Source organism: Colias philodice, chromosome 7 (assembly GCF_061535455.1).
Source record: "Colias philodice isolate Cphi_HAF_F1 chromosome 7, ilColPhil1 Martin Lab GWU primary, whole genome shotgun sequence".
In the NCBI taxonomy this organism is placed as follows: Eukaryota; Metazoa; Arthropoda; class Insecta; order Lepidoptera; family Pieridae; genus Colias; species Colias philodice.
This window is the reverse complement of record NC_143092.1, coordinates 9,071,697-9,088,966: the sequence shown is the minus strand read 5'-3', so window position 1 is coordinate 9,088,966 and position 17,270 is coordinate 9,071,697. Positions and strand designations below refer to the sequence as shown.

Genomic DNA, 17,270 nt, shown 5'->3' with positions numbered 1-17,270 from the left:
AGCACAGGGAAAATTGGAAGCCTTCAAAACATTCTCGGCCTTGTTCAAATCATTTCTAATCAGACGGGAAGAAAAGTAAAGTGCTTTGCAGAGATGCTGTGCGACAAGTTTAAGGTGGAATCTATTTTAAATAATAAATATTGTAATTTGGTAATTAAGTATCGAAATAAAATGTTGTTAAAAAAATAAATGTTTATTTGTTTTATTTGAAGCAATTTATTTTAAACTTTTACTAATTTTTTTCCTGTGGGAATGAGTTATTTTGCCGCGGTAAATTGTAGCCTATATGTTATTCTGATGTTTAAACTATATAATTGTACAAAGTTCCATAAAAACTCATTCAGTAGTTTTTACGTGAAAGAGTATCAGAGTACGTTAAATGTCCATCCAGATCCATACTAATATTATAAATGCGAAAGTAACTCTGTCTGTCTGTCTGTTACTCAATCACGCCTAAACTACTGAACCAATTTAATTGGTATGGAGATATTTTGATACCCGAGAAAGGACATAGGCTACCTTTTATTGCGAAATATGTACCACGGGCGAAGCCGGGGCGGACCTCTAGTTCTTAAATATTTTTGCTTTTATAATATTAGTAGGATACGACTATTGATTTGTAAAAAGATCAACCAAGTGGAAGTCAGATTCGCGCACGAAGGGTTCCGTAGGTATAATTCTATGAATGAATCTATGAAAACAGGAAAAAATACGTACCTTTTTACGAAACCATAAAAACAACCTAAACCGAAATACCTAATAATATTTTTTATAAATACCACTACCATACAATGCAAGGCAGTCAATACGCATCGTAAATGAATAATTCCAAATTAAACGAATCTTAAAATTTGGAATTACCTATCCATAATTCAAAATTAAACGAATCTCAAATTATCTTCAAGCAATTTTATATCTTAATTTTTTTATTTATCGATATTTTAGTATTCGATAAAGTGTCAAGCACTACCTTTTTAGAACAAAAAGTGGCTACATGGGGATTTGAATGCCAAGCAGATAACAGTGTGTTGTCTCTTTCTATCGCATTAATAAGGGTATTGAATAAAAGAGAGCCACTATATAAAAAACGTTCAATTAATTGTTACTTCTCCAGGCTTGTTAATTGCTCCGAGCTTAATATGTATGACCTAATGTCAGATGAGTGATGATGGTGATGACAGATCAAAAGTAAAAATTCAAGGTATAAAATCTGTGTATAAAATTAAAAAGTTTATCATTTATGGCTTGAGTGGTAAATGCTTAAAATGGACAATGGTTGTACTTGTACTATATTACTTGCTCTGTGGTTACTTGTTGTTGTCATCATGTTGTCATAGCAATTGTCATAGTGATATAGATTGTCAAATTTATCATTAAACATTAATTAATAGAATCTATTCGTGTTTTATAAATTGAATAGCTAATTAAACACATATACTTAAATCGTATGAATTCGATTATAAAAGAATAACCAATAATGGTTGACTTGACAAAAACTTGTCGTACTTGTATGAAAAATAATGTAAACATGGTGGACTTATTTGGACCAGTTAAAATAGAAGAAAATTGTTTGTTAAAATTAGCTGACGTGTTGACGGAGACAACTTCTTTAGTAGTAAGTTAATTTGTAAATTTACTATTGCAATTGTTACGTAGTATGGGCTCGAATTGGTAATCAGAGTTTAAATTTTAATTACAGATTTCAAAGGAGGATGGTTTGCCTCAATTACTATGCGAAACATGCGCCAAAACTTTACAAATTGTTCATACGTTTCGGCTTCAAGCTGTACAATCGGAAACCGAACTGAAGAAGATGTTATTTTTTACTCCAATTAAGCATGAACAGTACGAAGTAGCAGTTAAACAGGAGGACTCAAATTATTTCGACAATTATGAAGATTTCCTTGACGACATGGTATCTGCGAAGCAGGACTCTGAATTGGAAACATATGAGTGTAAAACTTGTCAAAAACAATTTAACAAACACAAAAAGTTTTTGAAACACTTATCTACACATGAATCGGCTTGCATAAGCTGCCCAAAATGTAACAAAAGATTCCACCGACAGTCGTCATTGGAAAAACATTTATTAAAACATTGTGATATAGCAGAATGTGATACAAATAACACTGTAGATAACAATAGTTTAGAGGTAAAGATTGAAAAGGAGAATGAGGGATATAAGTGTAGGGAATGTGATGCAGTTTTTAGTAAACCGAGAGCTCTGTTGACACATTTGAGGAAGCATGATAAGTCAGTTGGGGAGAAGTTCAAATGTGATCATTGTAACAAGTATTTTGCTCTAAAAACATTATTAAGGCGTCACATGAGATTGCATATGGGTGATAAGCCTTACAAATGCACAGAGTGTACAAAAAGTTATTCAAGGCGAGACCAGTTGTTGGATCACATGAATAAACATAAAAATGTAAAGCCATATGTATGTCCGCATTGTCAAAAATGTATGTATATTTTCGTTGTAATCTGTTGATTTTAATGTAGAATAAATGTCATATTGCGCATCAAAATAGATTTTCTTGAGCAGATGACATGTTCAAGTCCTTTTTTGATTTAAAAGTGTGGTAATTTTATAGATATTCTTGCAAAGTCATCTTTAATAATAATTTTAAAAGTCTTAGAATATTTTGTAAAGAAAAGTAAACAATCAATTTAAGAAATACCTTTCTATGTTAATTTTGTTTATGATTACAATTATTTTTCAGCATTCACTCAACTTTGTACGCTAAAGGATCATGTACGGATACACACAGGGGAAACTCCATTTTTGTGTTCAGAATGTGGGAAAGGCTTCAACAATAGGTCTAACTTACGACAACATCTTATGAGGCATGCTGGGCTCAAACCATTTGCTTGCAAGCTGTGTCCAAAAGCATTCTGTACTAAAGGTAATCATAATGTAGAAATATATTTATTCATAAATTGAGTATGTTGAAATTGTAATTGACATGGTTAAAGGAGTGACTAGTACTACCAATTTTAAGAAAAATCTGACACTAACAATATATTTCACATATGTATTTTATTTGCTATATTAAACCTGAAAAAATAATACCTAATATTTTTTCAGGAGGGAATTTATATTATAATATAAATTCCCTCCTATTAAAAATATATTTTTAATTTTATTAATAAGAGAATATTTAATCTATATATATTAAAATGAAACCCGTTTTCCTTGGTCATGGCATCACGCGTGAACGGGTGAACCAATTTCCATAATTCTTTTTTTCTTATATTCCTTGAAGTACGAGGATGGTTCTTATGTAGAGAAAACGTAAATGTACCACGGGCGAAGCCGGGGCGGACCGCTAGTTATTAATAAATAATTAAATAATCTCTTCAGGTCAAATGACGAGTCACATGGTTACACACACGGACGCGCACCCTTACAAATGTACAGAATGTAACTCAACATTCACGAAACCGACATCCCTGAAGAAACATAAATTGATACATTTGGGAATAAAACCATTTGCATGCGATTCTTGTGATATGAGGTAAGTTTGCAAAAATTCAATCTAACCAGAATTTTCTTCATTTGTATTTATAAATTCAATCTTGAAGATCTTTAAAGATCTTTTGGATCTAATAAAGCCGTTATGCACCATAGAAATTGCAGGGAATCAAAGATTTTATGTGATTAAAATTACTATCATGCAATTATTTTTATTAAGTTATAGTGCAATTTATTGCAAATGTATTGAGAAACTATTTGGTATAGACAGAGTAGACAGGTAGAGATAAATAGAGTATGAACCAATAACATAATGAATATATTTTATATCCATTTCCTAAAAGCCTCAATTTTATCATCTGCAAAATTTCTTGTCAGCTTTTTGTAGAATTTTCCACAATAATCTACTACAACAAATTAAAAAACTGGATTAAAACTAGACTAAAAAAATGTTGTGTGGTTTTATGAAACCACGGTAAAAGTGAAACTTAGGCACAAAATTATCGTATTTGTACGATAATTATCGACCGTCACGCGACATGCGCTACACAGACCAAAAAGTTTGAGACGATGTAATAAAAGTTTCACTTTAAAAAAGACGGGTTGCACTCTGGGAGTGCCGGAAGAAGTGAAAACTTGATTATTAACGTTCAGCATGTTTGATATTTTGGAATGGTGGATACCATAGTCTTACGCATGGAATATAAAGGCTAAAAAAAAATAAACATCCGTCTTACGCTTTTTCGATCAGGCCACGTGTCCTGACGCGAGTTTAAGATTTTATACCCAACGCCGCTAAAGAAGTTTTCACTTCAAAACCATCCAGGTTCACGTGCAAGGACCACCTGAAGCGGCACGAGCGCATACACACGGGCGAGAAGCCGTACCGCTGCGCGTACTGCGTGCGCGCGTTCACGCAGAGCGGCGACCTCGTGAAGCACACGAGGGTGCACGTGGGCCAGAATATATACCAGTGGGTGCTTCTTTTTTTGAATTTTTGCTTTTTTTTGCGTGTCTGACAGCATTGAGGTATTATTATAGAGAGGACATCACGAACAAAATCTGTGCAAGAAGCGCGGCGGCGCGGGCCGGCTAGTGAGTCATACACTTTGTAGATATTCTGCCTCTTATTACTTATCTATAAATTAAAACCAATCAATGTAACAAATAAACATTGTTTATCTTATTAAAAAAATATGAATAAAATTGTCAATTAAAACCAATCAATGTAACAAAAAAAAATGGTTTGAGACGATTGACTCTAACTCGTGTTACAAATAGTTTAGTAGCGATGCCCTCTCTAGTACGGAGTACATGGTAACTCAATGTCTGACAGTTGTTTTTTTTTGTTAGGTGACCATTTTTTTTTGTTGTGTGATAAGTATTTTTTTATTGATGTGAAAATTTTTGGCGCGTAGTGCAATTTATTTTCTTTCTGCGGGGCAATGAGATAGTATTTTGTCATCAATACTAGCTTAATGTGTTACCTCTGCCAAGATAACAAATTATTATAAGGGTTCAGGTTACAAAAACTAATAGGTTTTCTTTTATATTATAATTATTGAGAATCTTGAGACCCATATCTGTTGTATTATGCATATATTTTGTATTTATTGTCATTTGTCATTTTGTTTTTCGTCATTTTCTATGCAATTGGTAGGTAGTATTATTTTTTTGGTGTTTTATTTCCCATTAATCAAACAGTACATTTTTCTTCCTTTGTTCTACAATACTTTGAACAGACCATTTTTTTTCAGATGCGACGTATGTCAAATGAAATTCCGTCTATTGCGTGAACTGAAACGTCATTACCCGTCACACTACGAGGGCAACGACGGCAAGAATGACGTCCAACAATCAGATATACCGAAGGAATCGGACGGACGCATAACTATCACGTTCACAAATCTGTTGGATAAAACTAATGTTGGTGATATCACTATTAATTTGTCGCCGGAAAAGAGTTAACGAGAAATTTAGGGTTTGTATGGAGGTTTTTTGAAGTGATATTGGAAGAATGTAAGTGATGTGTTTTAGTATTTTGAAGATAATTTCGGTGGTTTCGTAGTACAGGGTACTATGAATCAATAGTACTGTAACAGACTAAAACATTGGGTATAGATTTAATGAACAAATTAAATTTGATGTTTTGATTTTAACCAAGAAGCTTATATCTAATACACTGGAGATTGCACTATGAACGTTTACTTGTCACGGGAAGGTATGACCTTGAATGACGCCTGGTTGTTCCTTCATCCCTTTCACACCAACTTGCCAAGTTAGGTGTGAAAGGGACAAAAAACAACCAGGCGTCATTCAAGGTCATACCTTCCCGTGACAAGTAAACGTTCATAGTGCAATCTCCAGTGTATTAGATATAAGCTTCTTGATTTTAACCAAGAAAGTTGTTCTAAAAATATTAAATCTTTGGAATCGATATTAGGTAAAAAAATTGCGAGAGTCTTGGATTGAAAATAAAATGTTTTAGAAAAAGGTGCCTATTATGCATATTTAATGAAAAAAATATACTTTAAACGTAGTTATTACGCTGTATATTATTTTAAATATTAAAATTTATTAGTCTTATATTAGAGTTATTACTTCTTGTTAAATTGTGTTATATTAATGAATTTTAAAATTAAGCTTTGCTTTAGTCATGTATTTTGGCAAAAATATTTTAGTGAGATATAGTTATTAGTTATTACTATTAGTTTGTATTGTCTTTATTAATTCTAATAATTTTAAATTTCTGCAGATCATGAATAAACTAGGTTACATAACGATTTCTAGTGCCTAATTGAGTGTATAACAATATTATATGATTTGAGGAATACAATTATTTATAGTATATGCATTAAAAAAACACGTTTGTTTTTTTATGCTGTTAATAGTGGTATGAAACTCTTCTTGTCATATTGTTAAAAAAATGTCAAATTTACTATTTGTCCTATTACTGTAGTAATACGCACGTCATGCGCTTTCATCAATAATTGATAATTGTAGGACAAATGCTCGCTTGAATCTTGCGAAGAAATAAAACTGTCCATGTTCAACGCGACGCGACGTTGCCGCGCCGCAAGGCGAACGTATGACGCGACGTTGTCGCTCCGCATGGTGAACGCTTGTGCAGCGGCTGACGCGACGTTGCCGCTCCGCACGGTGAATGGATGACGAGAGGCTGACGCGTCGTTGCCGTTCCGTACGACAAACGGCTCATGCGACGTTGATATTTGGTCTAGTTTATTTGGTCTGTAGCTCGATCTTAAAATACTCAATGAGGCTTGTTTTACAATATAAATCTAACTTCTTGATAGACTAATTTATTATAGGAGAAGTAAATTTACTCAGAAGATTAATTTTGGTTGTTAAGTATAAACAAAAACTTCAGATTTTTATTGGTAAAAATACTATGTTTAATTTGTATATTTATATTAAGTTTAGTTTATTTATTTATTAAGATAAAGATTGATATTATTCAAGCGACGTTTTTGGAATATAAAATTCAGGCTATGGAGGAGTTAGAATTATATTACTATTGTAATTTTTAAGTTTGATTCTGGTTTCCTAGTTGGTCGTATTAGACTGTTCATTTTAAGTTTAATTTTACTTTTAATTATAAAAAGATATTAATATAATTTAAAATTTTTAGCAAACTATAACGGGCGTAATAAGTAAAAGATTCTATGTGCCTCTCATCATAGTTTATAAACTTTTATATAAGTAACTTCATCATCATCATCATCATCATCAGCCCATATACGTTCCCACTGCTGGGACACGGGCCTCCTATGAGGGTACAGGCCATAATCCACCACGCTGGCCAAGTGCGGGTTGGCGGATGACACATGTCGTCGAACTTTTGATTCTTCGACATGTCGGTTTCCTCACGATGTTTTCCTTCACCGTTCGAGCAGTGGTGATGTTACAACATGCGCAGATAAATTGAAAAATCAATTTATTTCCTGCGCGCTCGCCTGGTCTCGAACCCCGGACTTATCGGTATAAGTAACTTACGATATACTTAATATATTTGCTCTATTTCATTATATTACGCGTATGTTTTGTATTCTATTTTTATTGTTCTGTGTATATAAACTTTTATGTCAATACAGCTATATTTCAAGTTTGCCACCTTCATCACCTCGTCGTTGCCTTGCTCTATAGTCTATACAATAAAAAAAAACTATAATTTTCAGAGAAATACTGGAATATTACAAACAAATAAATTTTAAAGATTTTGATACGATTGGCTGAAATCTTAATATTTTAAGCACATATGAAATAAGTAGGTCAAAATATGATTTTAACGCAATAATGTTGTTTATCGTTTTAAACCATTTTATTTAATTATTTTACTATTCTTCAATACTGAAGCTGGAGTGGAGTGTAACCTATGTCTATAATATTACGATAATATTTTATGGATGTTCCTTGTGATTGTGTTATCCATACTTGTGTTATTAAAGAATCATATCAACTATTTTGTAGTTTTTTCTTAGCAAATGCTAAAATATACATGTATTACCATACTCGCGAAGCTGTTGATATTTCCGAGATACACCTTTTTGTTGCTTTTCTATCATTCAGCGAAAAACTGATTAAAATTTTCTGATTAAAGTTCAGCTGTTCCAAAGATAAAGACGTAGTGTAGACAAATAAAATCTTTACCTACCAATATAATTTGTAAACATGAAAGAGTGTTTGATAGTTTGTGTTTATTTCACTTCGCAACGGAGCGATATTATTAAGCTATTGCATAGCTTCTATCGCGACCCTTGAGCGCGGGGCCCGAATCCAGAAATTCCGTAACGAAAAAACCTCACGCTCCCTACTCCGACGGGCACGGAGGTGTAGCTTGAAGGCATAGCATGCAATAGCTTTACCGCGGCAGTCTCCGAGTGCCACACGTCTTTTTTCATATGATTTATTGATTTTTTGTTAGCAGACTAAAGAATGGGCTACTTTTTTCTCGGATTAAAAGATTTTCGTTCGACTATTTGGGCAAACTCTTTGTATCGTTATTCATGTTAATAAGTAATAACGTTTAAATAAATTATACATGTATATTTCTTATTTGAGTAGTCTCAATCTGAAATTAATTTGATTTTCGTTCGCCATAAAATACATTATTTTGCACAGCACCGTTATCTGAAAAATATCTTTAGCTAACTAAATATCATATTAAGCATCAAAATAGGACTTCAATAATACTTCTATGTTGCTGATTTCATTAAAAAAAATGCAATAACTATTCAGTAAAAAGCATCGACTCAGATTTACTCACATTCTGTAGGTACATATTCAAAACAAAGATAACTTCACGCCTAATTGCACTCGTTAAAGCTGAGTCGGCGGTTCTGCGAAATAATCTATGACACAGCTGAAAGCTTCCCTATATAGGGCGGGGCTTATCTACAGTGCGCAGGCAGACGTCGAAGCGAACGGTCGAGGTATGCCCTTTTACTACTTGTAGTAAGGAGTAGTGATAGCAATGTTTATTTGTATCTTTGCTTTAGGTGTATCTTTTTTTCGACGTTAATTAGCAATAGTTTGCTGTTTGGCTTTTGTTATTGGGTCTAAGATGTTGGTTCAATGTACATTGTTTTTATATTGCGTTTATTTATTTTTTTATGGTTGAGAGCTTCTTAGATGTCTTAATCGTGATTTTTTTATAAGTTATTAGAGATTCAATTCATAAGCTTTCTTAAAGCTCTTTCTTATCTTATCGGATAATTCATATACCTACATAATTTAATCAGTATGTGTGACCGTTACATTTAATTATAGTAGGTATGTGAACTTTAAACTTCAAGTTAGAATAAACTAATATATTATGGTTATGTTTTATATTGCGTTACAATTTCTACGCAATTACTTTGTCTGCGTTTTCACACATTTATATAATAGATAGGCATATTCGCAACAAGTGATTGTTAGTCTCATGATAGTTAATTAAAGCAAGCCGAAAAGTTGAAGAATAAATAATAACGAAGAAAACGCTCCACTAAGGCCCTCCTAGGGCAGCTACCCCTAATAATATGATGCTATCTCTGGATTGATTTTTCGATCGTTATTATCTGAAGATTCAATCTTCTCAGTATTTGTATTTTGTTTTAAATCGATATGAGATGCGTTTGATTTGAAGAATTTATTTTCAGAATTTTCAGGAAAAAATTCTTTAAGGCTGTAGATCTATCTATACCTTACAGACGACGACGACGTCTCTCAACTAATTAAAGCTTTTTGTTAAGAATCAAACATTTTTTTCAACCTATATCCAAAAAAAGAAGTGTAACAACAATAAACTCCATAACGTTCCAAAAAATAATACCTATATATTAGGTTATTTATTTATATTTCTTTGAAAACGTATCTAAATAACATTTGTTGATGAAAGCGTCGACAACCCTATAGTCACCCCTATTTATTTCCTCAATACTTTATTCCGACAATGAAATACAGCGGTGATTCCTGTATCAAATGGTCTCATCTCAAATTATTCCGTTCTCGTTACATAGCTCATGAAAACAACATTTAGAGTTATTGGAGCATCAAATTTGATGATAAAGCTGACCTATTTATTCATAAATTGTATCAAAGTAAAATGTGTTGATATTAAATTATGCCTAACGAGCTACCGGTAATCGTACGTAATAGAAGATATTGAATAGCTAGTTACCTGGTTATTAATACAGTATAGTATTAATACTACGATCATAATTGTATTAGGTGTATAGTAAAAATGTACCTATTACCATATTAACAAAGTTATAAATAAATTTGTACGGTGTACCTATCTTAGATTTGAATAGATTCCTTTTTGCATTCCTGGTACGGGAGCTATTAACGTTTTAAAAAAAGTCATTTTAGTATAGTTGGGTTTTTGATATCTATCGGGATCTATCTAAAGGCAAAAGATTAAAAATTACGCGTTAATAAATGACTTTAAATTACGGATATTTTCCTGTGCGCACTAATAAACGCAACCACTGCGGCCAGCCAGACAGCCCGGACTCTAACCGAAATAGGAAGAGAAACAGTATATCAAAGAACCAAAATTCTCTCTTGTCTACGTTGGTAGCTCCTATACGATCCTCTTTATACCTACTATGCATTTTGTTTAAGTTTTGGAATTTATCAATCGATTGTAAAAATACTAGTTACTAATAACTAAGTACTTAATTGAAATGGTAATAAAAACACTGATAAATTTAATTTATCCATCGTTTTTAGTTATGTCGATTCAAAACCATAATCTATATGATATTAATTAAGCCGCGATATTTTCAATCCTTTCGTCGCGAACAAAAGCTTTCGGGATTAGAGTGTATTTTCAAAGACATATTTAAATATTCAATACGATCTTGATGAGTTCTTTCATTACAATCCTCCGTTTGATTCGGAGCACGTAACTTGAGCCTCTGAAAACAGCTTAAACTAATGGCCTCCTCTTGAATGAAGGTAAACGGTAATTCAGTATGGTGTTCATGACACGATAGAAGTTAGGTATCTATTGTTTCGTACATTAGTATAGTTATCTAGTTACCTACTTAGTTAACTTAACGGTTATTTAATATCTTACAACAATATTTAATAGTAGGTATCTTAAAACTAATATAGTTTTGAATTACATATTTTTTTTCGTTTTTTTCCCGTTTCTTTATTAATCTAATTAATTAACAGTAGATAGGTACTTTCCTTTACTAAACAATGTTCTATTTGCTAAAGGTAATTTATTTTCCAATTAAGTAAATATAAGTGTAGAAAATAAAATTCTTTATTATTAGATTATATTTTACCACAATAAAATAGTATTACAGGAACTTTAATAATTTCATTCGGTCTCAAACTTTCGTCGAATTTAGAGACAACATACGTTACATACATATGGAAAAGTCGGTGCGGCTTCAAAGTTATATTAAATTTTAGATGAACATGCACAAGTGGGTCAAACTGGTCGATATCTATATTATGAGAAATAGAAGGTGAATATTTATAAGTCAAAGCTTAATAGAGTTTGACACAATTTAGTTATGCTGCAACAATGTCTGAACACTGCAACCATTATTTATATCAATAGTTGGAGCCTGCAACAGTTTTTTGTCGGGTAAATATGTTGTGAAAATGGTCACTCCTCCATTGATAAACTTGCACTTGACCAGTTTTCTGCATGGTATTTTTTTATATAAATTATTATCAAAAATAAAACCGCATTCAAATTTTTATATATCTACCTAAATGATTAACAAAAATAAAACCGCATTCAAAAACAAAAACGAAAGAGTTTACTAAATTTTCCATATTTGTTACGAAATTCTAACGGAATATGTAACAAGGTAGGTCTAAGTTTAAGCAACTGATTTTTTTTAATGGTATCTATGTATTATTGTATATGAAACCGGGAGCAATAGTTGTGTATCAGTAATCCGTACATAGGAGTATCGTAATAGAAATAAGCAAAGATTTCAGGATTAGATGAGATTGAAAAGGGAATGAAGAATCGAGAGCTAGGTATTCAAACAATAATGTTCGGACACATAAATTGGTAAAGTAAAAGCTCACATTTAGGGTTTTTAATTCTTTAATATAGGTATTTTTATTGTTGATTTAAAGAAATAGATTATCATTTAAAATAAGAAAATCGAAAAGGTAGAAAGAAATCGACTTGCGGACTGCTATAGGTATGTACATTTTCGACGTTATATTCTGGACCATTTTATATTCTCAAACAATAGTACCGTAAAATCATTATATCAAATCGCATTAAATTTATCAAAGCTTACAAATACAGTACTAAAGCTATCTCCATTACTCTTTGTCCCGCTCAGCGGCCTTGAGGCGTCCGGGGCTGGTATTCAATTAATTACATCTAAGGCCAGCACTGAAAGGTTGATTAATTCCTCCTTTCCTCGTCATTAGGTACAGACCGTTTGCTATGTTTGAGCTAATTTATTATTATTTTTTTATTTATAAGACTGTGAGTTTTAGAGAAATTTTAAAGATTTGTAAAATACCACTAGGACTAGATCATAGATTACGAATTTTTAGTCGAAATTTTATAATCTGTTTTTTTTTTCGATTAGATTTTTTCCAATTACTTACTATTTTATAATCAAACTTGAATCAAACGATAACATTAAAACCTGTCAAAATCTCTAAAGAATTCCCGCCGTTCGCAGATTTCACAGATAATAAACGTCAATACTCTATTCTCTATTGATCCCAGCGCGTATTGGATCCTTGTCCCGTGTCCCAAGCGTGTCCCGACCTTCACCTAACACTTTAATAAACTCCCTGGCGTTATCATTCACGATTATGTCTCGCTGAATTGAAATTCCTGTGATGGAATTCGTCTTTCATTTATTGCGAGGTGAAAACTGAAAATCTTTACGTTGTCGCCGAAATGTGAACAATTTTATGATATAATGGGCTATTAAAATGAATAAATGTTTACTTACTAGGTCGTATAAATTCATTTCTTACATAGTTAAGTATATACATCTACGTTTAGTTATATTTTTTTTTATTTTGGGCTATTTATTAAAGTTTTTTATCCCGTTTTCAATAGAAACGGACATTTAGGTGAGAATGGGTATAGACATATAAATTCTAATATCCTTAGTAGATAAATTATAAGAGTACCTACTCGTAGGGTAGTACTGTAGAGGAAAATGCATATTGTAAAATAGGAGAGATTAGTGGGTGAAAAACTTCATAATACAAAACGTGACACAGTGTTGGACACAGCCACGAGCGGAAAACTATTAATTAATTAAAGTATGTAACGCCGAGCTCCAAACACTGACGGAAATTGAATGAACTTTTCAGTAGGTACTGTACAATATTGATCCACCTTTGATGTTCGAGCTTCTAGCTATAGATAACTAGATTTTTCTGTTCTGGGAAATCAAAAATCACATTCGACCTTGTTATATGTTCAGGTTGTAGGTATGTGTCGTTTCATTTAATTTGCATCATACAATTATAGATATGATATAGTTTTTAAGAAGTTTTGTGAAAAAAATCGTGAAAAAAAATCGTAACTGCCCTTTACCGCTTTGTCCGCTTACCAAAATATTTTATAGATAATCAAAATATGGTACATACGTATTTGCAGATTCTCCGTGCTTATAAACAAAATATTATTAACATTTACAAAAATGTAGTAAATTAAAATTAAAGACTAGTTAGCAGGATAGAAAATATAATCGCACCATGTTGCTATACAACATAATAGCATACTACTGAAAAGTTTGGAACGTCTTGGATCGTCTTGAATATTCAATAATGATAAGAACTTCGCCTTCGTGGATTTCGCCATCAACAGTCATTCTACGTACTGTATAGAATTATTATACTAGGCAGTTAGTTAGATAAGTACATGGCGATATTGGGTAGAACGATTAATTTACACAAACGATTCATAATCCTTCCTTTATTAATAACCATTCAAATATTATCCAGGATGGTTGTCTACAAAAGGATAACGCCAGAGATGAACGAGGGGGTGCTACAGCACCTCCGGGAGAGCTTCTTCGCTGACGAGCCCCTGAACAAAGCCGTGGGGCTCTGCGAGCGGGGTCAGCCGCATGGCGCCTTGGAAAGGCTCTGTTCGGCTACCATGGCTGATGGTCTATCGGTGGCTGCTATTGATGGAGATACGGTAATATGTCATTAGTTTGATGTAGGTACTTACTGTTTATTTATTTTTTACGTCGAAATGGAGTGATGCTATCATGCTATCATCTATGACTTTTGTGTATTGAGATAGTTATGGTAGACAGGAGAGTAGAAGGCGACATACCTTTATATGCTACTTTTTACCACGGTAATACAATATATTGCTTCTAATTTTCGCACATGCGGGCGAACTGCGAAGCCGCGAACGTAAATATATATTTTTAAAATAAGATCGATCCATTTACATCTGTGCGCTTTTTACTTTGATTATTTTGATGTTTATGATACAGTAATTTTAAGTTTACTTTCAGGTTTTGGGAGTGGCCTTGAATGGGATCTTGTGACCCGGGGACATCGAGAAATCGATCAGGAAAATACAAAAATCGACCGACGAGAAGTTTAACAAGGTATGTTATTAAAATTAACTGAAAAATAATATATCGAAGACGTGGTTGTTGTTGTTGATATGGTTCGATATACTAAAATTGTTTTCTGCGCATCTGACCTCATTGATTTGTGGTCCCTATAATAAGTACTATTATTTACAACATGCATATTATTTATTTATTACTGAGCACTTCGAGGCAGGTAATTGATATGATTGAACTGAAAATTATGTTATAAAAAACGATTATAAATAAATTTCTCGAGTACCTACCAAAAAAAATTAATGTCTTTCTGTACTCTACTCATCTGAGCTAAATTTTATCTACGTTAATTTTACTGCTTTATCTTCATTCATAATACATTTCACATATTCACATCTTACCGTTTTTATTATTTCTAAACATATACTGTTTCATGTTTTTTTTGTCAGATATTCACAATCCTGTACACTGTGAGCCACGATCTGGACCTGTTCAACACGTACCAAGTGGACTGTCTCCTGGAGTGCCGTATAATCTCTGTCTCCGATAAGGCCAGGGGACGGGGCCTCGCCAGGGAACTGATGAAACGAAGCATTGATATTGCGAGGGAGAATAACTTCAAGGTGTTTAATTAATTGAATTCATTTTTGCTTTATTCGTTTTTATTACCAAGGCAATTTCTGAATTTGTGTTTAAACTGACTAGGTACTATTATATTGTTTTAATCTCTAATTTTGAATGTGCATTGTTGTAAGTTGTGTTGAAAATTTTCATAACTTTGCATGATATTATCTAATGAGTGTTAATTTAAGAATAATTAATGGTTTAACATTGTTTTGTTTAATATACGCGAGTAATTAAGAAGTTTAATAGGTTGTTATCGGATTTTGAAAGCGAGCAGCAGTGGGTCGGCAGTTTAATTTAATTTGTTTATTTTTAATTCTAAAATTTATTTTTCCAGCTGTTCAAGGTGGATGCTACTGGTGCGTTTTCTCAACGCATTTGCAGCAGTTTGGGCTTGCGAGTGCTGCACAAAGTTCGCTATTCGGAGTATTGCAATGAGGCCGGAAAACCGGTGTTCAATGTGCAACCGCCGCACGATTCTCTATGCGTTATGGTCTTGGAACTACCATAGATTATAAATTATTATTAAAGAGCTATTTAATTTGGCGCTTTATATCATCTATGGAAAGACGGTATCGATATTAAAATTCTTCAAATTAATGTACGCTCTTGCCACGAGTATCTATGTATTATCACGGATAATGTAATACTATATTAGTAGTATCTTGAGAATACCTTGGAATGTATTAAAAAATTACGCTTCTTTAATTTTGCGAGATTTTTAAATATACTTTCATTAAAAGGGGTTTATTATACGAGCAACAAGCATAGGAAAAAAATACTCGTAATTTATACATAGTCCCAAGTTATAAATTATACCCACTTTTCCATAATTGTGATTCAGCTTAGCTAAGACTTCTGCTGTTCTCAAGTTATGTAATATTGATTACGTCCAAAAATTTACATTTTCTTTTCAAAATTAGCACAAACTTTATAACACTTATTTATTTTTAAGATTGTATTTTTATAGTATTGTTCGAAAGTGTATTACTTGTCTATTTATTAAAGTTTTTGTAGATTATTTACACCTTGTAGAACGTAGATTGTCTGTCTATCTACCTATATTTGATGGAACTATATTTCTATGTGTGTTAAATGTATACTTATATAATATACACTTCACATTCTCTATTGTTGTGTGGTAGAAGTAGATATCTTTGTGAATTCAATGGTTTTAAAATGTATACACATAATAAATATTACGAAGTGAGTCTGTATTTCATTGATCGCTTTTTAATTTTTATTTCATAATATTGTAATTAAATCTTCAGGACAATTTTCACACATGGCACAATCTGATCTCATACTAAGCTCTCGCTTGTGTTATGGAGACCAAATGGCTAATAAACATACAAATATAATTTTAAATAAATACTTAAATAGATAATTAACACCATAACACAGAGCAAACATCTATATTCATCACACAAATATTTGCCCCGGGTGGGAACCGAACCTACGACCTCTGGCTTGGAAGACAGGGCCACTACCAACCAAGCCAACCGGCCAGTTAATTAAATATAACAGAAAATTAAATATTTAAATTTATACGAAATTCTTCGACACGTTCGAAGAATTTCGTATTCACGTTCACGTTCACGTTCACGTTATTCACGTTCGTAAAATAATATGAATATGGTTAGTGTGATCTTTTTTTTTACAACACGATGGAGATGTTGGGATCAGTACCCTGCTCGTGTCATCAGTACCGTGCCGTCACGTTTGACTAGAAATTACTAATTTGCAGGAAAGAACATTTTTATCTCTCCAATTACAACTACAATTATATTAACAATTTGATTAAAGCGCCATCTAAAGTTGGTAAACGAAATCAAGAAGATAGAGCTTCCAAAGCTCGCATCGACGCAACACACAGTTCACGGTGTACACACCAGAGAGCGCTGTATTTAATTTGCAATGTGAATAGGGAATAAAAATATGCTCTTATTAATAACCTCTGTCATTATTCAGAACAAATTATATTACATAATATATTTTTTTCTTCCAGAATAATCGTAATGTTCTATAATATTATTATCAAGTAAAAGTAAATAATTATATAAGTAAATATGTAATGTTTTTTCAACAGATGCCGCTACAAGCGTAAAGCCCGCAAGTAGAAC

The 17,270-nt window shown here is 32.5% G+C and overlaps 2 protein-coding genes across 3 annotated transcripts; both read left to right on the top strand.

Annotated features, from left to right (window-relative positions):
• Window positions 1-1,335: 1,335 nt before the first annotated feature.
• Window positions 1,336-7,955, top strand: LOC149487249 (uncharacterized). Of its 2 annotated transcripts, XR_016315890.1 has the most exons (7): window positions 1,336-1,615; window positions 1,700-2,462; window positions 2,724-2,906; window positions 3,365-3,518; window positions 4,302-4,448; window positions 5,233-7,195; window positions 7,482-7,955. XR_016315890.1 is itself a non-coding variant. In XM_089697537.1 (6 exons), the coding sequence occupies exons 1-6, from the start codon at window positions 1,478-1,480 to the stop codon at window positions 5,441-5,443; spliced, it is 1,596 nt and encodes a 531-aa protein (XP_089553663.1). In that variant the 5' UTR covers window positions 1,336-1,477; the 3' UTR covers window positions 5,444-7,955. The 2 variants fall into 2 exon arrangements, 1 of the variants encoding a protein (XP_089553663.1); XM_089697537.1 differs by having other exon boundaries at window positions 5,233-7,955.
• Window positions 7,956-8,879: 924 nt separating this feature from the next.
• Window positions 8,880-16,357, top strand: AANATL7 (Arylalkylamine N-acetyltransferase-like 7). Its single transcript, XM_089697137.1, is given in 5 exon segments — window positions 8,880-8,925; window positions 13,940-14,138; window positions 14,467-14,562; window positions 14,973-15,146; window positions 15,485-16,357. Coding segments are annotated over 4 exon segments (642 nt in total). The 5' UTR covers window positions 8,880-8,925; window position 13,940; the 3' UTR covers window positions 15,659-16,357.
• Window positions 16,358-17,270: the final 913 nt, after the last annotated feature.

What these genes read in the sequence shown, in the direction of transcription:
- LOC149487249 (XM_089697537.1), top strand. Translation starts at nt 1,478, where the DNA reads ATGGTTGACTTGACAAAAACTTGTCGTACTTGTATGAAAAATAATGTA. An exon ending in AAAAGCATTCTGTACTAAAG is followed by an intron (nt 2,907 to 3,364) that starts GTAATCATAATG and finishes TAATCTCTTCAG; the next exon opens with GTCAAATGACGAGTCACATG. An exon ending in GTGGGCCAGAATATATACCA is followed by an intron (nt 4,449 to 5,232) that starts GTGGGTGCTTCT and finishes ATTTTTTTTCAG; the next exon opens with ATGCGACGTATGTCAAATGA.